At 43.8% G+C, this 22,564-nt stretch overlaps 1 protein-coding gene across 2 annotated transcripts in view; it reads right to left on the bottom strand.

The window, feature by feature from the left end:
* Positions 1-10,433: 10,433 nt before the first annotated feature.
* The window catches only part of smarca2 (SWI/SNF related BAF chromatin remodeling complex subunit ATPase 2), a 97,394-nt gene continuing 85,263 nt past the window's right edge, over positions 10,434-22,564 (bottom strand). For both annotated transcript variants that reach the window (XM_079690577.1, XM_079690576.1), the window contains exons 33-34: positions 21,741-21,874; positions 10,434-12,883 (exon numbers count right to left, since the gene is read on the bottom strand). In XM_079690577.1, coding sequence (XP_079546703.1) covers positions 12,854-12,883; positions 21,741-21,874 — 164 coding nt within the window. In that variant the 3' untranslated portion in view covers positions 10,434-12,853. The remainder of the gene's footprint in view (positions 12,884-21,740; positions 21,875-22,564) is intronic.

Here is a 22,564-nt window from a genome sequence, read left to right as displayed (position 1 = left end):
GTGTCCTCTGCTTACTTTTAATACTTGGAAATAAAACTTTCGCCCCGTAACTTATTTTCCCCATTGTAGCGACCAGAGGGGAGAGGTGGGGGGGGGGGGGGGGGGTATATCCAGTCTCTGATTGTGTTACGTTATTATGAGAGTGTTCTGTTTGATTCTGAAATTGTATATATTTATATAAATATATATATATATATATATATATATGTATATGTGTGTGTGTGTCCCCCCGCATCTGTAGCCTGTCATTGTCTGATTATACCGCACTGTGAATGAATCAAAGTAAATATATAAATCATCATGAACACATCTGTCCATCAGACAGAGGGCTGCTGTGCCTCCTGTCATCATTAATGGACGTCTCTTTAAAACGACCGCTCAGAGGAGAGGAGTTCTCATTTCTCTAACCGCCTGCTGCTTCCCCTCCTCTCTCCTCGGTTCCCCTCCTCGGCTCCTCCGCTCGCATCTCCTGTGGGCGGGACTAAGTCTCGAGGATAGGAGTCGAGGAGGGGGGTCGAGGAGGGGAGTTACTAGCCTCATCCCAATACCCCTCCTCGACTCCTCCTTTCCCTCACTCGCTTCCCTTCCTTGCGTCTTAGCTCCACCTCCGTAAGATGCGAGCGAGAGACACGAGGAGGAGACGCAAGGACAGAGGAATCCTCAGGTATTAATTGGGATGTCCTTGTTCACTCAAACGTCACTCTTAAACGACGTCTGTTAATGATGACATGTGCACAGCTGTATCCCCTCTCATCGGGCTTAACTGAATAACCCTTTAGAACCGGCCCATTTGTTGTTAAATATCTATTTAAATGAATGAATCTTTCTCTTGTTAGTAATGTATGATGGTTGGTCCTGCTTTTGTGTTCCGTTTTGGTGTAAATGTAGCCTACATTTAAATGCAAATATAATTATAGTAATGTGAAGCCTTTTAGAAATGAATTGCACATAATAATTCCCACGGAGCTGTGAGCACTTATACATGTATGTGAAGCTTTTCCACTCATCTTCCAGTTGTCGGTTTTCCTCTGTTGAAATGGACCAGCTGTGAAGGTGGGGGCGGGGCTTTTATATGCGAGTAGTGAAAACACTTCCGCGTAGTCTGCTCGCGTATCCTCCCTTTCGTCTCCTCCCGCACCCCTCCTCGACTCTTCCGTCTGCATTTCAGCTATTGGGACCATAGATATATATAAACATATATATGTGTTTATATATATCTATGATTGGGACGTCCTTCAACATGGCGTGTCTTGATCGATTTCCGGGTCAAGTCCCGGAGGAGGGGAAGAGAGGAGTCGAGAGAGGTTTCTCAATACTCAAATTTCCCCTCCTCGACTCCTATCCTCGACTCCTCTCCTCAAGACTTGGTGCCGCCCACAGGAGATGCGAGCGGAGGACTGAGGTGGGGAACCGAGGAGAGAGGAGTGGAAGCAGCAGGCGGTTAGAGAAATGAGAACTCCTCTCCTCTGAGCGGTCATTTTAAAGGGACGTCCATTAATGATGACAGGAGGCACAGCAGCACTCTGATGGACAGATGTGTTCATGACGACTTATATATATTTACTTTTAATGCATTGACAGTGGTATAATGAGACAATAACAGGCTACAGATGCAGACATATACACACACACATATATATTTATATAAATATATACAATTTCAGAATCAAACAAGTATGAGAGCACTCTCATAACGTAACACAATCAGAGACTGGATATATCCCCCCCCCCCCCCCCCCCCCCGAAATTACGGGCCAAAAGTTGTACAAGTATTAAAACTAAGCATAGGATACCAAACCAACTGAGACCCGTCTGTCCGCCGCATCTACGCACTGTACAACAACACACACCTACACACTGTACCACACACACACCTACTGCTCCTAAAGCATAATCAGGCGACAGCCGTTGTGTATTTTATTATGTGAAGCACTAAATGGTCTCAGAAAAATATCGACTCTTTGTTTGTAGATATCTACTAAACTACAGCATATAAATACAGAGAGTAATGTAGGCCTGTTATACTGAGTGATATTTTACACACTGCTCTGCTTTCTGCACTAACCTCACAGCTGTTCTCACTGTAAACATTGCTTCGCGATGAAAGCAGTTACTAAAATAATATCCAGGGGATGCATGCCGAGCTGTCATTGGCTGATATGGCGCTGGCTGAGATAAGCCGGCCGTGCGTCACGCCTCCACCGTTCCCGGAAATGCATCCGTGGAGGAGCCGTGGAGGATGCATCAGTGTCTCCTCGGTTAGAGCTCCTCCAGAGAGCCTCCTCGATGCTCGATGCTCGGTCCTCGAAGTGCATTTAGAGAAATTAGATGTCCTTCAAAATGGCGCGCTGAAATTCATTTCCGGGTCACTACCGGAGGACCGAGGAGTCAAGGAGTCGAGGAGGGGAAATTTGAGTATTGAGAAACCTCTGAGGAGGGGTATTGGGATGAGGCTAGAGAAATGAGATCGGGCCAGGGGTGAACATCCTTGAATGAAAAACAGGAAGCCAACAGTCCTAGACAATTCCAAAATAAAACATAAAATAAACAGATCCTAACAATTTAGCCATTATTTGTGAAACAACAAAAATACTTTTGAATTAGTAATTTGATTATTTTAGAACATATTTCATCATGGATCTAGATTCAAATAATCAATTGAATATTGCAAAAGTCCAACACATTTACCAATTTCTACAAACACGTAATTCCTTATTGACCATGTGTGTTTTTTCCCCCTTTATTTTATGTTTCTGTAGTCTGTTCATAATGCCCTCACTGATGTGAACACCTTTTTCTGATTGTTCAGTAAAGTTGAAAAATAACTTGACCTCAGTATTTGAGGCAAAAGTAAGTACTGCATTTTCCCCACAATAAAAGAAATTTCTGAAAGATAAAACAATGAATTACAATGTACAGTAATAGACAATCTGGAGTGTTATCCGGTTGCCGGTTCAGAAGTTCAAATGGTCCCCAGAGATTAGGCCAAATGTCTCTCCACCTGAGCAGTCCAACACCTCTTCAGAGGACCGGCATTTCCTCCGGTCCCTGCTGCTCTGTCTGACCGTCAGACTGGGTCCAAGCTGACACTCGTCCGTGGTTTACTCATCTAGTAAGTTGTCAAACTAGCAAACTTTAAGAGGGACGCCATACTAGCTAAATATTTCATTAGCATCATAGCTTGGTCATAAGCAAACTTATTCAACCCCTGTGTTGTGTTCATGGTGTTCGCGGGTACATTTTGACCCATGATTTATCTCAGTACAAAACACTCAAAAATAATGACTATCATCCAATATTGTTTTAACTACATCATAACTAACTTATTATGCATTCATAACCGTACAATTATGTTGTAATTTTATTTTATGGCCCCAAAAAACATTACACCACATATTTAAGTAAAACATGTGATTCAACTCACTCATTATATTTAGTGAAGACAGTGGATCATTACGTTCTGAAGATAATAGACTATTGGAATACAACCTTCTCAAAAACATTATTATTACAGTGGATGAAGGGGGTGGGGGTGGGGTGTCTAAAGTCAAAGATGAATCTTGATTGGGCCAAAATTGTCACCGAGTCACCCACAACAATTCTGCTGGGTCTTCCCAGACCCAAACACCAAATTATACACTTTTTTTTAGAGACCTTCAGACTTGGCTAAAATTGTCAAAATCAGTTTTGTATTGTTTATATTGCTATTGTGGAGGATATCATGAAGCCTTGTTCCGTTAAAAAAAACTAGAGCGTAGTTGTTGTATAATTTGAACTTGAAACGGGTCACGGGAGACCCGAACACAACATAAGGGTTAAGCTTTTAACAGACACATGCAGCACGAATGTCCAGCCAACACAACTGACACAAAGTAAGAACAAGTCTGTGATAGTCTAGAGACTAGCATACCGCTACTGGGACAATTTCCAACAAGCTGCTGATAGCCGTATTTTTCTTCCCAGTGTTTTGCGTGTCCCTGCCGTCTTTGTTGCTATGCCTCACCTACAACCAATTAAAACAGGTGAATCGGACTGACCAATGACAGTGAACAATAGGAAACAACTACAATTAAATAAATGGGTGGGGCAGCACAAGGTAAAAAAGCCTAAAATCAAAATGGTAAAAAATAAAGGTACAATTTATATATATATTATTATTATTATTGACACATGGCTATTTAAGACTGTCATAATTGTAAATATAAGAATATTATTGTATTCTTTTAAGTAACTTGTTTGAGTGTATATGTATGTATATTGTCTGTCAGGTCATGAAGACTTTTCCTTTTCTCGACATACTGTTTCTCAACTCCATTATGAGGCAGCAGTAGTGTGACCGTTTTTATAACCAAACACTTACAAATCTAAATACATTTTATTCAGACACTTAACATCACTTTTGTTACCTTTTAATTTATTTTCAATGTTTTTTTCCTCCCTCTTATTATTATTACCGTTATAATTTATACTCGCTGTTTATAATGGTTCTTTATAGATTTATTTTGATTATATTAACAGTGTTTGGTAAGTGTCATTCCTAAATACGTGTGTTTCTAATTTTACCATTGTCACGATCTGTCTGTGTTGTGTTTTGTCTTGTCTAGATCTGTCTTTGGTTTTTTGTCTGCGTTGTGTTTTGTCTTGTTTAGATCTGTCTGTGGTTCCCTGTCGTTAGGCTCCCTATAGAAAACAGGATAGAATTAAAAATTCTTCTTCTCGCCTACAAAGCCCTTAATGGGCAGGCGCCATCTTACCTTAAAGAACTCATTATACCCTACTGTCCTACTAGGGCATTGCGTTCCAAGAATGCAGGGTTGTTGGCTGTTCCTAGAGTCTCTAAAAGTACAATGGGAGCCAGAGCGTTTTCTTATCAAGCTCCACTTTTGTGGAATCAGCTTCCAGTTTGTGTTCGGGCGGCAGACACCCTATCCGTTTTTAAGAGTGCGCTTAAGACCTTCCTTTTTGATAAAGCTTATAGTTAGGGCTGATTAGATTCAGCCCCTAGTTTTGCTGATATAGGCTTAGTTTGTCGGGGGACATCTTACTTCTTCCTTCTCTCTGTCTATACCTGTGTACTCTCATGTTCCGATTAATCCAGCTTCCGCAAATGTCTTTCTTTTTGGTGTCTATATACGCCGGGATCCGGAGTCATGGATGATCCTGCGGTCCTGTGTCATGGATCGCGAGTCCTGGATCTTGAGTCGTGGCTGTGGTCCTGGATCATAAGTCCTGGATGGATATCCTCGTGGATTCATCTTCCTATTATACACACATGCATTTCCAAACATTTGGACTACCTATGTTGCAAATGTATAATCTTTTCGATTTACACACGGCATCTATTGCACGTCTGTCCGTCCTGGGAGAGGGATCCCTCCTCTGTTGCTCTCCCTGAGGTTTCTCCCATTTTTCCCTTTAAACTGTGGGTTTTCTCTGGAAGTTTTTCCTTGTACGATGTGAGGGTGTAAGGACAGAGGGTGTCGTATTGTCATACTGATATTCTGTACAAACTGTGAAGTCCACTGAGACAAATGTAACATTTGTGATATTGGGCTATATAAATAAACATTGATTGATTGATTGATTGATTGATTGATTGATTGAGTTTCCCTGGTGTGTCTAATTTACCCGATTGTGTTCACCTGGTGTCCCTGTGTTTTCTCCTCCCTCCTCACCTGTGTCTTGTTTGTATGATTAGTCTTGTGTGTATTTAAGTTCTGGTTTTTCTGTCTGTCTTGGTCGGTTCGTCTTGGGATTTGACTTGTTCCTTCAGATCCAACGGTTGATGAGTGGTAGAGAACGGAGAAGTGGTGAACAGAGTACGATTAAAAGCGTTTGTGAGGTTTTTTTTTTCACGGAGCCTATATATTCGTTGTTTTGGTTAACGGTTGCGTTTTTTTCTTTCTTTTTAACGCCCTGACTGTCTCGTTCCTAAATCTGCCAGTATATGTACCTGATAGGATGATACTTAAGAGACTGGAAGAGTGGGGGGTTGAGCCCATCTCAGCAATCAAAAAAAGAGTGTGGCTGGGCACAGAAATCACTGACGGCACCAGATTCCTAAGAGTAAGGTTCAATGACAAGGTCCGCTCCCTCCCCTACTCCACAAAGTTAGACACAGTGAGTGGGGCGGAGTCGTTTAGAGTTCTGCACAATCGCCAGGTTCCTGTCTGCCGGCTGTGCATCCAGCCCGGTCACATCTTCAGAGAGTGCCCCCGGAGTTTAAGTGCTACAAGTGTGGCCACACAGGACATTATGCCAGGGAGTGCAGGTTTGGGCTGGAGAGAGAGGAGAAAGAGGAGGAAGAGAAGGAGGACAAGGAGGAAGACGAGGAGCAAGATGAGGAGGAGGAAGACGAGGAGGGGGGCGACGATGAGGAAGACGACGAGGAAGGGGTGGAAGGAGCGAAGAAAAGACCCTTTGAGGAGGTCAGTGATGAGGATGAAGGACTGAGTGGTGGAGGAGCGGCGGGAGGTGAGGATGGAGCTAAGAAAAGTGCCAGCCAGGGCGGCGGAGGCGCCGGCGGAAGCAGCGGCGGGGGAAAGAAGTGTCGGAGTCCTGGAGTGGTGGAAGACATCCCATGAGAGATGGAGGAGGGAGAGCAGGCGGAGGACCCTGTGGGCGCCATGGTCTTCGGGAGCCCTAATGATGAGCAGAGGGGCCGCGGCATGAGGAGAAACAGGAGTGAGGAGGAGGAGGAGAAGAAGACCTCAGCGGAGAACGCCGGTCGGATTGCTAGATGCAAAGCGGACAAGGAGAGGGAAATGGAGAAAAGGAGAGCGAGTTCAACAGAGGGGGAGCTCGGGAAAGAAATCAGCTTAAGGTAATGATGAAAAGGACGCTTATCATAATAACATCCCTGTTGATGGCAACTATCTCCTCCTTTAATGGGAATGGCCTCAAAAGTAGGATTAAAAGAGAACGGGCGCTAATTCTATGTGAGGCCAGTATTATGTCTGCAGGAAACACATTGGGATGGGGAATGTGTGGAGGAGGTAAAGAAGGAGTGGATAGGTGAAGTGTTTGCAAATAATGGGAGTGCACGGGATGTCTTCAAATGGATATTAAGCAACAACATTCACATGGCATACGCATACCTGGAGAAAGACACTTTTCTGGAGAGCTTTGTGGAAGGGTGCGCTCTAGCGAATGTTATTGACGATGACAGTCTGGTGTTTGAGTATGATGGGGTTGGCTAGCATGTGTGGTGGGGATATGGTGTGGAGTGGCCGGATAAACAAAAAGTGTGACTTATGCATAAATGATTACCAGTTTGGGTGTGTTTTTGTTTCTCATATTGTGGTTTTGTATTATTATTTACTGTGATTGGACTATCAAATGAAGTCCTTTTGGGAGTCTGGGCAAATTGCATGTTGCTTGTCTCTCTTGTTTGTCATGTCTTGCAAGATTATTGTATAAAATGTATGGCCACAGTTACGGTATATAAATACAAGATATCGCAATAATATGTAAATTATGAATTTTCTAATAATTAAAAAAAAAAGAAAAAGTAATGACTTGGTCTGCGGTGAGTGTTCTGCTCAGTCTTTGTTAACAGTTTAGCCTTGAAATAAAGGAGTTATTTTTGTCACTTTAATCTGCATTTGGGTCCTGCTTCCTACACACACCGTAACAGTACGAACCGACCAGAGATATGGGCCCAGTAGATCCTTTTGAGCAGGAACTATTGGATTATACCTTCTCTTTAACTAACTGCACTAATCGATGGATGGGAGCGGTCAGGGTTCAGCAGCGAGAGGCTGCTCTGGCAGATGCATGCAAGATTACGATAGAGAATCAAGATTTGGTTAAATTCTTACCTGCCTGGCTTTTGGATTACCTCACGGTTTGTTTTCCCGATCCTGATAAACGCAGCTCTCCCAATTCCCTTTTTGATACCACACGCATCGGTGTGGTCCGTCTGGCGTCAGCCCCTGCTTCTCACCCAGTGTTTGCTACAGTCCAGGAGCCATTCGCTGGTACTCGTCTGGCTTTTGGAGTTCCACGGAGCCTCCAAACGGCTCCTAAAAGAAGGAGTCCCAAGGCCAGGTTAGCAGCACGAGCCCAAAGGGCCATGGTTCAAGAACCAGTTCAGCCCCCAGCAGCCATGGTTACAGAACCAGTTCAACCCCCAGCAGTCATGGTTACAGACCCAGTTCTGGCCCCAGCAGCCATGGTCCTTGCTCCAGAACCGGTCCCGGCAGCCATGGATTCGGCTCCAGAGCCGGGCCATACAGCCATGTTTCCGGCTCCAGAACCGGTCCACACACCCATGTTTCCGGCTCCATAACCGGACCTTACAGCCATGGTTCCGGCTCCAGAGCCGGCCCATACAACCATGGTTCCGGCTTCAGAGCCGGACCTTACAGCCATGTTTCCGGCTTCAGAACCGGACCTTACAGCCATGATCCAGGCCTCAGTTCCGGTCCCCTCAGCCATGGTTCCGTCTCCAGAACCAGCCCACACAGCCATGGGTCCGTCTCCAGAACCGGCTCCAGCAGCCATGATCCACGCTTCAGTTCTGGTATCCACAGCCATGGTTCCGGCTCCAGAACCAGCCCATACAGCCATGGTGCCGGCCCCAGTTCCAGCAGTGGTTCCGGCTCAAGTACCGGGCTCAGCAGCCATGATCCCGACTCCAGCACCTCGTCTCCTGTCGGCGTACCGGCCGACGCCAACTCCAGGTCTTGTCCCATTGGAGGTCCCGCCGTCTACTCTTCTGCCGGGGGTCCTGCCAACCCTATGTCCTGTCCCGTTGGGGGTCCCGCCGTTTACTCTTCTGCCGGGGGTCCTGCCAATCCCTTGTCCTGTTCCGTTGGAGGTCCCGCCGACTACTCTTCTACCGGGGGTCCTGACAACTCTATGTCCCATGCCATTGGAGGTTCCGCTGGGGATTCTGCCAGACCTATGTCCTGTTCCGTTGGAGGTCCCGCCGACTACTCTTCTACCGGGGGTCCTGCCAACCCTATGTCCTGTTCCGTTGGAGGTCCCGCCGACTACTCTTCTACCGGGGGTCCTGCCAGCTCTATGTCCAGTCCAGTTGGAGGCCCCGTCATCACCTGTCCTGCCGGGGTTACTGCCAACCCCTTGTCCTGTTCCGTTGGAGGTCCCGCCATCATCTGTCTCGTCGGGGGTCCTACCAACACCTGGTCCTCTTCCGTGGGGGATCCTGCCGAGGCCTATCCCACCGGCTCCGGTTCCTGTTCGACCGACACCGGGCTCTGCTCGGCGTCTGGAGCTGTCTGGTCTTCGCCCTTGAGCCCGGCCCCCTGAGAGTCGCGGTCTTCGCCCTCGAGCCCGGCCCCCTGAGAGCCCGGCCCCCTGAGAGCCGCAGTCTTCGCCCTTGATCCCGGCCCCCTGTGAGCCGCAGTCTTCGCCCTAGAGCCCGGCCTCCTGTGAGCCGCAGTCTTCGCCCTCGAGCCCGGCCCTCTGAGAGCCCGGCCCTCTGAGAGCCGCAGTCTTCACCCTCGATCCCGGCCCCAAGAGCCGCGGTCTTCGCCCTCGGGCTCGGCCCCCTGTGAGCCGCATTCTTCGCCCTCGAGCCCGGCCCCCTGAGAGCCGCAGTCTTCGCCCTTGATCCCGGCCTCCTGTGAGCCGCAGTCTTCGCCCTCGAGCCCGGCCCCCTGTGAGCCGCAGTCTTCACCCTCGATCCCGGCCCCGAGAGCCGCATTCTTCGCCCTCGGGCTCGGCCCCCTGTGAGCCGCAGTCTTCGCCCTCGAGCCCGGCCCCCTGAGGGCCATGGCCTTCGCCCTCGAGCCCGGCTCCCTGAGTGCCGCGGTCTTCGCCCTCAAGCCCGGCCTCCTGACTTTCCCGGACGCGGTCCTCACCCTCATGCTCGGCCCCCTGACTTTCCCGGCCGCGGTCCTCGCCCTTATGCTCGGTTCCCCGCGTTGGCCTTCGCCCCTCCATAACCCCCACCTTGGACTCTGTCTTGCCCCCGGGCCGTCCGCCCGAGTCCCCCTTCTCGGCTTCTGCCTTGCCCCCGGGCCTCCTGACCCCCTCCACCCACCCTGGTGGCCTAGTGATGCGTTTCTTAGCGGATGCATGTCAATTAAAATCATTTTCTAAATCCATAAAAGGATTTAAATTAATATTGGGAGTCATGTCGTTACTTTGTTGAGAATGTGGCCATGTACTAAGCGGGATAATGTGCAGCGACTTGGTCATTATGGGGAAAAGAACACCTTCATGCCGATCTAGATCTCTCCGCTTCGCGTGGCTCCTGATCAGCCTGTTGGTGTTCTTTTCCCCATAATGACCGCGTCGCTGCACATTATCCCTTACATAGTCATTATTCATTTGTTTTAAAGCAGGAGGCGCAAACGCTTGCCTCGGGGAGGGAGAAAAACTGCATTTTGCATGACAGGTCTCCTTTAAACGAACAGGTAGAAATGGTTCCCGGTAAGAATGAAAAAATAAACAAGAACAGGTAATTTTTGCTGAAAATCGATGAGATTTTATTTGCCCTGTGTTATGACATACAACCACAAAGACACTGTGCAAAGAAAGCAAAGATGAAGTCACACTTATGAAGAGTCGGCAAGCACATGTTACACAAACAAAAAATATATATCTATCTGCGTGAATACAGTATATTGCCAAAAGAGATCATGCTACAAAAAACATATAAACTGGACTAAATGAGAGCTCTAACTAATACAGGAACACAAATGACCTTATTCAAAAGAAATCAATACATTGTTGAAATAAACTGTTATATTCAATGGCATCCAAATAAAATGTTTCAATCCAATAATACTGTTTTCCTTGTAATATTTTCCTTTGTTAACCAGCTTTTATAGTCTGTAAGAATCCAGCTAAATCTCGGTTCTTTACAATCTGTTTGCAACAGGAGCAAAATGTTTTTAGGCACTTTATAAAGCTAAATTTAATACGATAAATACCGGTTTCATAGACAAGACAAGATGTCTCCCCATCAATCTGCAGCCTTAACAACTATTATCTCATTGAAAATAACCCAATAGCTCCTTTCTGACTGAAAGAAACGTTCACAACAATTTCAAAGCTTCTGCTCTTAAACACCACAACTTGAAATCATAAGAGGAAAGGATACATGAAACAACTTATTTTCTAAACAATGTGCCGCCTACAACATGTAAGGTTACATTTATCTTAATAAAAGCAATTTTAAAAAAACAGAGCATTCAGCATTTATGGTCACTTCAAGATTATATGTAGGTCAACGAGCAACAACTGACATATAGCTGTGCTGGCTGTAAGATATACGTTAATATCGCATCAGGAAACAGTTTACACTAAAAATATCCTTGTTGAGTGTTCGTTAAGCCCCGTCTCTCGTAGTTCATGTCGCTATGACTGTCAAGCTTTACATTTTGCGCCTTTTTCGCAGGTCGACTTACTTTCGAAATGTTGTGCTATTTTTATTTCAGGCAAAAGGCGGCTTCTCATTTTAAGCTAGCTACCATCAATCAATCTGAAATGGCAGCTGATGCTAACAAATGTTGGCAAGAAAAATAGCCACCTTAAGGTGGTTTATAAAGAACACTTTTTTTTGTTGCTACATTTCAAATTTCTTTCAGCTAACTTGCTTCAAATATAGGGATATTTCAAAAGAAAAACTTAGTTTACATTCTCAAAATGTGCAAGTACAAATGCGACGTCATGCCTAAAGACAAAAAGTTATAAATCAATTTAAAAAATGACTCAGGCTAAAAGTATATTAAGGACAAATCGAGGATTCAATGTGTAATTCTATTATAATATCATGTTTTTCAAACAGTATGTTGAGCAGCTTCTACTCAGAGGAAAATTCTACAGAACGGATGATTCAGTCCTAAACTGGGCTTTAATTAGTGTTTCTAATAACCCCACACAATAATGCAAACTTGAACGTTTTCTTTTTTTATGTCATTGGGAGTCAACACTGTAAGCTTGTTAGCCAGACATGCTAATAACAGCAGCTTAAGCCTGAATAATTAGAAGTTAAGCTCTTCCTGGTCTTGAAAGTAAACTACAGTATGTGTTCTTTTATTAATAATAAAGATTAAACTAATTGTAATATTGTTTTATTTGTGTAGTATTTCTAAGCTGCGCTATCAAACATTTGCCGCTGACATCACGGCAGATAACATGCTGTTTCTTCTATTTTGCTCTTTTATTTCTGGTTTTGGAAAGACAGCGCACTTTAGACTAACTGTAGTGTCTCTCGTACCGAGTGTCTCTCATACCGTGCTTCAAAGGCGGAGAAATATAAAGCTTGACATAAAAGTCTGGTTGCTAAGCTATGATTGATCCATCGCTGGTTATGGGGAGGGGTCAACAAACTACCAATTTCTCTGACATTTTGGCACAGCACAAGGTGAAACAATTATTCCAAAGTTAAAAAACTTCATTGACTGCTTTTGTTTTTACCACCGGTGGATATCCAAATTAGATAGGATGTCCTTGGCTTTCCATATATATTTAGTTTATAACACACTTTTTCTAATTTCGATTTGTTATTTTCATGTTCTAAAAGTGCAAGCAAGCAAGTACAAATCAAGCAAAAGAATATAGCGAGACCAAATCTTTTTTTTTTCTTCCTTTTTTTTCATACAGAATTTAAATCGGCTTTTGAAGCAGAGATAAAAAATATACTAAAAAATTGTCTTAAAAACAGGAATATAAGCAGATTGGTATTGCTTTAGCTTATCGAATACAAATAATACATTTCAAAGCCGGTAGGAGAAGGTGCGACAAAAACACACTACAAACTTACAAGAGGACAAATGAAGTAAAAAAAGAAAAAAAGTACAGAATATGAACCTGAACAATGACGACTGAAGATATGTCCTCTGTGTTTATAAGTGTCATAATTAATATCCTCTTGTCCTCAGTCATCGTCACTCTTGTCTGACTGGTCCTGCAGACGAGAGAAAGAAAAAAGGTATTAGAAGAGAGGGAGATTCAAAGGCTGAGGAAGAAGAGGAAGAGCAGGGGGGAGGACACAGTATATGATCAGGTGCATTGTGCTCGAGAGGCGTCGTATGTCAACAGGATTATATAAACGCAATAAGAGATAAAGATCTCCAGAGAAAATAAGTCAGAAGGTGAAGCTCTTATTAATCCTTCTCTCCCATCTAGTTTGCAGAAGCAGATGAAGAGGAGGATGAGGAAGTGCCTTTGGAAATGGAGGAAAGTGCAGGTTTTAAATCTGTGGTTAAGTTGCCAGAAAGATCTACTTTGAACGAGCAGCACAAAAGACAGTAGGTCTTTATATGGATCTGTTTTGCATGTTGTTTTTCTTTAGTTTTAATCCTTAATCCTTGCTCCAAAAGACATTTTGGTTCACTTATACAGTGACAATAAAGGTTTCTTATCTTATGTGACAAATAATGTCAAGTATAAACTACGTTTTCAAGCTCCTTTTTTCATTTTCAAGGAGTGCAAACTTTCTTTGTAAGTGTTTTTTTAATGAAATGTGTAAAATGATGGGATCAATGTCAGTCCCTCTCAAAACTAGTCACATTTTTTAAACTGAGCTGTCAATAAAATACTTCAAATATATTAATAGGGCTCCCACACCTCCTTAAAACTGTAATTCAAAGGCTTTCCAAGCCCAATTCTTCAAATTTAAGGACCTAACATGAAACATTTCAATAGCCCATTTCTTTTTACGTTCAAGGATTGAAAGGACCCGTGGGGACCCTGTAGTCGGCTGATAGGTCAGTCACAAACAACCGAACAGACAGATAAATATAATCAAACAGACAGCGCTGAGGGCTCCAAAATCCCACAGCCACGCTTCTCAAGCTGTCAACTTTGATGAACTTTCTAGGAGAATATGGCCTCGGTTGGCGAATGTCACCGTGCCCTTACAATTCCCTAGACTATTAAGTGTTCATTAACAGGGGGCATCAACAAGAGTAGACCAAAAGTGTTAAGAAGAAAAATAAGTTAAAAGGCTGAGCAGTTTCTGATTCCGAGGATTTAATTATATTGACTTGATGGACAAAACTTTAGTCAAAATATTTATATTTCATAATTTCAAGGACTTTTTTGGCCTTTGTTGAAAAGGGAGCTATTATGTAGGTACTCTAGTACTTGATTTCCCACTTCAATATTCAAGCACTTCAAGCATTTGTGCGCACCCTGTGATAGACAGCTGAGGAAATCACTCATACATTTGTATTCAAAGAGATACATGGCTTCCGGCCACGCTCTCGAGAAGGTCTTATTTTGGCTGTTTGCATTACCTGAAACACCCTGCAGTTAACTATCACTGCTGGCATGACGAGAAGCTGCCTCCAGCTGCCAACCTCTGCTGAATATTGATCAATTGGTATCAAAGTTCAACACTTAGCACTACAACAACATACTGTAGCGCTGACACTCACTGGTCCGCTTGTTGCTACCTGATGTTACCCAAATTGTCATTGGTCGGACAATAGCTGCTCGTGGTTTATCGATTCATAGGAACATTTCTGTCTTTGACAAAAGGGTTATTTAATTGCCTAACTTATTTCTTCAAAAATATGACTGCATGCAAAAACCTTGTGGTTTTAAGCTGCTTGGTTGGCTTCCTCCAGATGTTACCTTCAGTGAACAGATTTCTGTGCTTCACTGACTTTTACTTTAACACATGTTGCCAACCATGTGAAAATCAGGCATCGGTTTTAACATGAAAAGCAATCGAGGGAACAACTGATGCCCGAAAACCGATGTAATTATCGTAATGTCAGACTTCAGCTTTTGATGGTCGCAGAACTGATTATAGAGAAGTCTAATGACAGCTAGCTAATCTTGGCCGTTCGTAACTGTTCAACGTAGTCATTATCGAGTAAATATTCACAACGTCTCAAATAATAATAATAATAATGCATTTATTTTATAAGGCGCCTTTCAAGGCACTCAAGGTCGCCGTACAACAAGGTTAAAAACAATTTTTACAAACATAGTTAAAAGCAAAACACAGTTTAAAAACATAACTACTAAAAACATACAGCTTGCAGCACAGGTCAGCCATACGCTTGCCGGAACAGGTGGGTTTTGAGGTGAGTTTGGAAAGTGGTGATAGTGTCCATGTTTCTAATATCAGGGGGGAGGGAGTTCCAGAGGTGAGGGGCAGAGCGGCTGAAGGCTCTTGACCCCATGGTGGAGAGACGGGCTGGGAAAACTTTGAGAGTGATGGAGGAGGCAGACCTAAGAGACCGGGTGGGAATGTTGACATGGACAAGGTCAGACAGGTATGGGGGGGCGAGGTTATGAATGGCTTTGAAAGTATGAAAGAGGATCTTGTAGTCAATGCGGTGTTTAATGGGAAGCCAGTGGAGTTGGTGTAGTACAGGGGTGATGTGACTGATGACAGGGGTTCTGGTGATGATACGGGCAGCAGCGTTTTGGACCAGTTGGAGTTTGTGTAGGTGTTTGTGGGGGAGACCATAGAGAAGGGAATTGCAATAGTCCAAGCGGGAGGTGACGAGAGAGTGGACCAGGATAGCGGCACTGTGGGGAGTGAGTGAGGGGCGGAGGCGGTTGATGTTTCTGAGATGAAAATAGGCAGACCGGATGGTGTTGTTGATATGGGTGTGGAAGGAGAGGGTGCTGTCGAGGACGACACCCAGACTCTTGACCTGAGGGGAGGGGGAAACCGGGGAGTTGTCGATGGTGAGAGTAAAACTGGGTTGCTTGGTGAGTGTGAGTTTTGAACCAATGAGGACTACCTCAGTTTTATCACTGTTGAGTTTAGGAAATTTGAGGTGAACCAGGATTTGATTTCCTGTAAACAGGTACAGAGGGAGGGGGGTGGGAAGGTGGAAGAGGGTTTGGAGGAGACGTATAGCTGGGTGTCGTCCGCATAGCAGTGGAAATTGATGTTATGTTTACGGAAAATCTGTCCAAGGGGGAGGAGGTAGATGATGAAGAGGATGGGGCCAAGGACAGAGCCCTGGGGGACACCGGAGGAGATGAGGGAGGGATGGGATGTGAATGATTTTAACTGAATGAACTGAGTACGGCCGGAGAGATATGAGTGAAACCAGTCTAGGGGTGTGTCAGATAAGCCAATGGATGTAAGTCGGTCAAGGAGGGTGGAGTGGGAAATGGTGTCAAAGGCTGCACTTAAATCAAGGAGGATGAGGATGGATAATTGTCCAGAGTCAGCTGCTATCAGGAGGTCGTTTGTGATTTTAATGAGGGCTGTTTCTGTACTGTGACGGGGGCGAAAACCGGACTGGAACTGTTCATAAAGGTTATTGTTGGTGAGGTGTGTCTGAATCTGTGATGCCACTGCTTTTTCTAGTATTTTAGCGAGAAAAGGTAGGTTGGAGATGGGGCGGAGGTTGTTGAAGATGTTGGGATCTAGACCAGGTTTCTTTAATAACGGTGTGACAGCTGCAGTTTTGAGGGCTGAGGGGACAGAACCAGAGGTGAGGGAGGAGTGAATAATGGCAGTTATCAGGGGCAGCAGTGAGGGGAGGGAGGCTATAACCAGGGAGGATGGGAGGGGGTCAAGTTGGCAGGTGGATGGCTTGGAATTCCGGATGATTTTGGATAAATCCGCAGCAGAGGGGAGTTCGAAGCAGGAGAGAGGTAGAGAGAGGGGGGGGTGGGGGACAAAAGGAGGTGGACAACTGGACGTGTGAGGGGTCAGTTGCTGGTGAATGGTGTCTATTTTTGTGTTAAAAAATTACATCAGGGAGTTGCAGTGGTCAGTGGAGTAAAAGTGTGGGGGGAGGGAATCAGGGGGGCGGAGTGATTTGTTGACCACTGAGTGCAGGGCCCTGGTGTTTCCAGCACCAGCAGTAATTTTTGCTGTAAAATATTGGGATTTGGCTGAGGAGAGGGCATCTTTGTATATGAGGATGTGGGTATGGTACATTTGTTTGTGTATGGTGAGTCCGGTTTTGCTGAAAAGCCTCTTCAGCTGACGACCTTCGGCTTTCAGCTGACGTAGGTGGGGGGTGAACCAGGGAGCAGAGTGGGGGAATGAAACAGTCCGGGATTTGAGGGGGGCAAGTGAATTTAACAGAGTCTGGAGACCATTGTTATACAAGAGAACCAGCTGTTCCGGGGTACATGGGGGGGTGATGGTGGGAAAACAGTCAATACCAGTTGTGAGGTCGGTTACATTGATGTTTTTGATATTACGGAAGGACATAGTGCGTGACAGTTTGATTTTGGACAGTGACAGACTTAAATTAAATTAAATGAGCATGTGGTCAGAGATGGGGAGACAGACAGCAGAACAGTTTAGGGGAGTGACACCAGCACAACAGACTATGTCCAGAATATGACCTTTCGAATGAGTAGGGAAGTCAACATGTTGTTGAAGACCAAAGCTGTCCAGGCATGAGATGAAGTCCTTAGTGAGAGAAAGATTAATTTTGTCCAAATGAATATTAGCATCACCTAAAAGAATGATATTGGATGAGAGTGAACAAATGTGAGTGAGAAGTGTGGTGAATTCATCAGTGAAGTCCTTGTTAGGTTTGGGTGGGCGGTATATAATTACTAAAATAGTTGGAGTAGGTCCATTTAGTTGTATAGCCACGGACTCGAATGAGCGAGACACTGGCACGGTGACAGCTGAGACCTTCCAAGTCTCGCGGTGTAATATCGCGAGACCGCCTCCTCTGCCGGTGAGACGGGGTTGACAGGTGTAAACAAACCCAGGGGGAATTGACTCGTTTAACTGAGAATAATCATCAGGATGTTGCCATGTCTCCGTTAGACAAAGGAAGTCATACTTGCAGTCACGGAGGAGGTCCTGTAGAAGTAATCCCTTGCCAGTGAGGGAGCGGATGTTAAATAAGCCACATTTGACGTCGGACTGCTGGTTGGAGAAGCCAACGTTAACCGACCTAGCCAGGCGAGTTAACGAGCTGTGATCCACCTTCCTACGGATGGTTCTCCGAGGGCGACGGCGGGTGGAAGACCAGATGGAGTTGATAGCAGTGGAGTCATCGATATGGACACTTCGTCCGGCTCCGCGATGGGTGTACCTCCGATGAGGACGGCGGGCGATGTCCGGGAAGTAGTGCAGTACAGGCGGGGGATCAAGCCGGAGGAATCGAAACTGGAGGAGCTCCGTGCTCATATATTGGATCAGAGATGACGCCGGATAAATCACTATGGACAGGATAGTCCACAGGAGCACAGAGCTCACAGCGAGTTTGTAGATCCACATGATGCACGGGCAGATGTACGTTCACCGAACAGCAGTAGCAGTGGCCAGGTAACTCAGGTGAGTAGAACGCCAACACGCTAAATTTGAACAGTCTAGATCGTTTTGACAGTAGCCCAGAGTAGAGACCACCAGTATCCCGTTCGCCACAGATAGGTGATCTGCTGCAAGCTATACAGAGAATCGTAAAAACAATAAAAAAGGCAACCGGAGAGCAGCGGCAGCTAGTCGCGCCAGCGTACACTACCGGATGTTGTTTAGTCCATAATGAAGTCAGAAAACCACACCATGTGTGTGTCAAATGTGAGGATGTGCCGCGTTTTCGCTGTAGAAACTCAAATCCTCACATACACATTTATTGGGATTGGATGCAGTAAGTTTGGGAATCTTGACAACTTTTGAAGTTTTTCTCAGATCGTCTGTTCTAATAAAAAAAAAAAACGACTTTAAATATTTGAATAATCCTTCATTAATATGTGCTTTAAAAGTGACCTATCATGCAAAATGCACTTTTGTACGTCTTTTACACATGAATATGTGTCCCCGGTGTTCCAGGGAACTCACCAAGTGTCAGAAAACACAACCCTCTCTATTTTCCTCCATGCCCAAATTTCTTAAAAAGGGGCTGCAACGGATCTGATACAGACTGATCCAGATTTGAACACTTCTATGACGTCACAGAAGTGGCGCTACGGCTATTGGTCCAAATCCACCAATCAGGAGGAGACAGCCATGGACATTGCCGTTCGAAAGCGCTGGAGACGCTGTAGTACATATGTCAGGCCTGTAGATGGTGCTGTTCTCACAGAATCAGCCCATGCAAAGACAGTGTTAAATTGAGCGAAATGAGGAATGGCTAAAATGCATGATCTGTTTGGTATTTTGAAAAATAAAAAGTATAAATATGCCTTATATAGGTATGGTCCTACACTATATTATTCAAATATAGCATGATAGGTCCACTTTAAAGAGGCCCAAGTTTGCTAATGTTTAGGTTTTATAATTGTATTTTGTTCCCTACTGTGACATGTTTAGCCTATAACAGTTCTAAATTGGTTTGAATCCTACATAAAGTAGACCCTCCAGAAAAACGCGGGCAAAAATCCTTGATTATGCGGGCTAAATTCCTTGATTATGCGGGCTAAAATCCTTGATTATGCGATTAAACATGCGGGGTTTCGTTATTTTATGCGGTGAAATTGCGGGAAGTTAGGAAATATGCGGAAAGTTGCGAAATGTGCTAAATATGCGGGGGAAAAGAATAACAATTTTTTTTAAATATTGGGCTGTCTTATTTATTCTCTCTCACACACAACCTGCCACTAACGTTAAACCCCTTTACTATTCAATTAAACACATTCAATGTTTATTTATTGTAAAAGCAATTGGGCTATTTTAATCTCACACACACACACCACCCCCCCCCACACACACACACACACACACACACTTCTCCGCCTCATTCTGTTTTCATTTACTCGTTCGTTATCGGACCAGCTTCAATCTTGTAGGCTACTCACTTCGTTTCTTGTAGCCTTCTTTGTAGGGTTTTGGAGGTTGATCCCTCGGTGAACGGGAGTTGAATGGCTTTCTTGTCCGCAGCAGCAGAAAGCATTTTCGAATGTTTGAATGAATCAAAGTGGTCTTATGCTGCAACACACAGTTGCACAGGGTGCAGAATAGTTTCCTCCCACTTTTTGCCCGGTCTTTAGTAGAAATGTTCGTTGGTAAATGAGCTCTATACAGTGTTGTTTACATTCTGTGATGCGCGAGCTGATGACGTCACGTCAAGACGAGTTAACTTTTTTTTCTTCTCAACTTTGTGTGGAAAAATGCGGGGATTATGCGTCCTTTTGATAAATATGCGGCTTTTTAAAAATCTGCGCCATTTTGCTGATTATGCGGTAAATTCTGCGATCGCAGAATCGCGTTTTTCTGGAGGGTCTAATAAAGGACAGAAAAAACTTTGTTTCTATAGGTAAATACACATCTGAGTTGACAAATATGACATGTGGGGTACCTCAATGCTCCATCTTGGGGCCTCTTCTCTTTAACATCTAAATGCTACCACTGGCTCAGATAATTAAAAACAACAAAATAAGTTACCAGAGCTATGCGGATGACACACAAATGTACGTAACAATTTCACCAGGAGACTATGCTCCAATTCAAACACTGAGTAAGTGCATTGAACAAATCCATGACTGGATGTGTCAGAACCTTCTCCAATTAAACAAATACAAAACTGAGGTAATGGTTTTTGGAGCCAAGGCAGAACGTATAAAAGTTAGCGCTGAGCTTCAGTCTGCAATGTTCAAAACAACAGATGAAGCCAGAAATCTAGGTGTAGTCATGGACTCTGACCTGAGTTTCAACAGTCACATTAAAACAATTACTAAATTAGCCTACTATCACCTAAAGAACATATCTAGGATTAAAAGACTAATGTCACAGCAGGATTTGGAAAAATGTGTCCATGCTTTTATCTTCAGTAGACTGGACTACTGTAATGGTGTCTTTATAGGTCTCACTAAAAAATATATTAGAAAGCTGCAGCTAATTCAGAACAACGCAGCTCGAGTCCTCACTAACACTAAGAAAGTGGATCGCATCACTCCTGTTCTGTAGTCTTTACACTGGCTTCCTGTGTGTGTCAAAGAATTGATTTCAAAATACTGTTGCTGGTTTATAAAGCTTTGAATGGTTTAGGCCCAAAATACATTTCTGATCTGCTGCTAAATTATGAACCATCCAGAACTCTCAGGTCTTCAGGGACTGGTCAGCTTTCTGTCCCCAGAGTCAGAACTAAACATGGTAAAGCAGCGTTCAGTTATTATGCTCCAAATATCCGGAGCAAACTCCCAGAAACCTGCAGGTCCGCTGCAACTTACTACTTTTAAATCCAGGCTGAAGACTTTTCTTTTTGTTGCTTTTAATTAAACTATTCATATCTTAAACTGCACTGTAACTTATATCCATGTATTATTATTTTAATGTTTATTTTTTTATCTTTGCTTTTTAATGACTTTAATTATAAATGCCACTTTCTTAATGTCTTTCATTTTTTGTAAATCACTTTGAATTGCCTTGTGTTGAAAGGTGCAATATAAATAAACTTGCCTTGCCTATAACGCACAATCTGTTGCAGCGCAAGCCAATAGAGTACATTTTTTGGTAAAAAGAGCTAGAAAAGAGAGTTCATTTTCTTTAAAAAGAGTTGATTTTGATAGGAAAAACCTAGCTTTGAATTCACCTACTTCAAACCTATACTTTTTAACTGTTGGATTCTCCTATTTTAACAAAGGTTTTTTGTAGATCATTTGGTAGGAAGCTCTTTTGGTGCTTCTCAGTTCATGTTCTGGATGAAAACAGAGTGCCATGTTTTTCCTCTAAGCTGTGGTTACGAATTATATTAAAACGATTACACTTTGAAATTGACATCAGTGTTATTCCTATATTGTTTTGTTTCCCTGGTTGCGGTCAGAATTATATTAACATGAAGGAGACCTTCTGAGTTTGAAACAAAGGTAAGGAATTTGCTTTTTCTTCTGCAAAAAAAGAATCCAGTCAAATGCAGTGAGGTGGAACGACCTACATTGTCATCCGGGTCTTCGTCGCTGTCGTCATCGCTGACCACGGGCTTGGCCTTCCCTCGGCTCTGCTTCTTCTTGCCTTTGTCGTGGCTGCGCGCCTCCTTCTTCCGCTTGATCTTGACCCGCACAGACTTAGCTGAAGGAAAGAAGTAGGCATGATTCAAAGTCTTGGCTTTGTCATCGTTTGCTTATTCAGAAAACATGCTCATCGGAGTTGATATAATTGTGTCTCTGGAATCTTAGTTTGAACTGAAAAGCTGCAATCTACATCAATTAGAGCTTGACAAAATTGACAGAACAAGCTATCTTTTAACCTAACTTTAACCCAAGCCTGTTTTTTAGGCCTCAGGCTTGAAAATGACATTCCCAGAACAAATGACCATAACTTCACTTCTAAAAGGGGTAAATTAATTATCTTTCTTCTCAAAGCAATGATAAACCTGTGAGTTGGATATATAAAAAAAAATGGATCAATATATAATTGTTTTATTGTAAAGTAAATTCCAATTAAACATAGTAAAAAAAATTAAATTATAGTGTCCGTCCAAAACAAAACCATTACTGAGAGTGAAAACCACCCTTGAATGATGGGATAGTAGACTAAAAGCTTTAGGAATCCAAACTATAACATAAAATAAGTACCCTGTATCAAGATTGATGCAAAACAAGTTAAATTTGACCTTTTTAGAGGTTTAGCACAAAAAAATAAACATTTGGGTGGATTTGCCGTTTCTCTGGAACCCATTGGTTGATTTTGGTGATTGACACCTCTTTTTAACCGTTAGAGCCAATAGAATCGAAGGGGAAGTTCTAAATACACACACGT

The sequence above is a fragment of the Notothenia rossii genome (genome assembly GCF_949606895.1).
Source record: "Notothenia rossii genome assembly, chromosome: 6".
NCBI classification, from domain to species: Eukaryota; Metazoa; Chordata; class Actinopteri; order Perciformes; family Nototheniidae; genus Notothenia; species Notothenia rossii.
The sequence above is the reverse complement of the archived record's forward strand: the minus strand, read 5'-3'. Positions and strand labels throughout refer to the sequence as shown.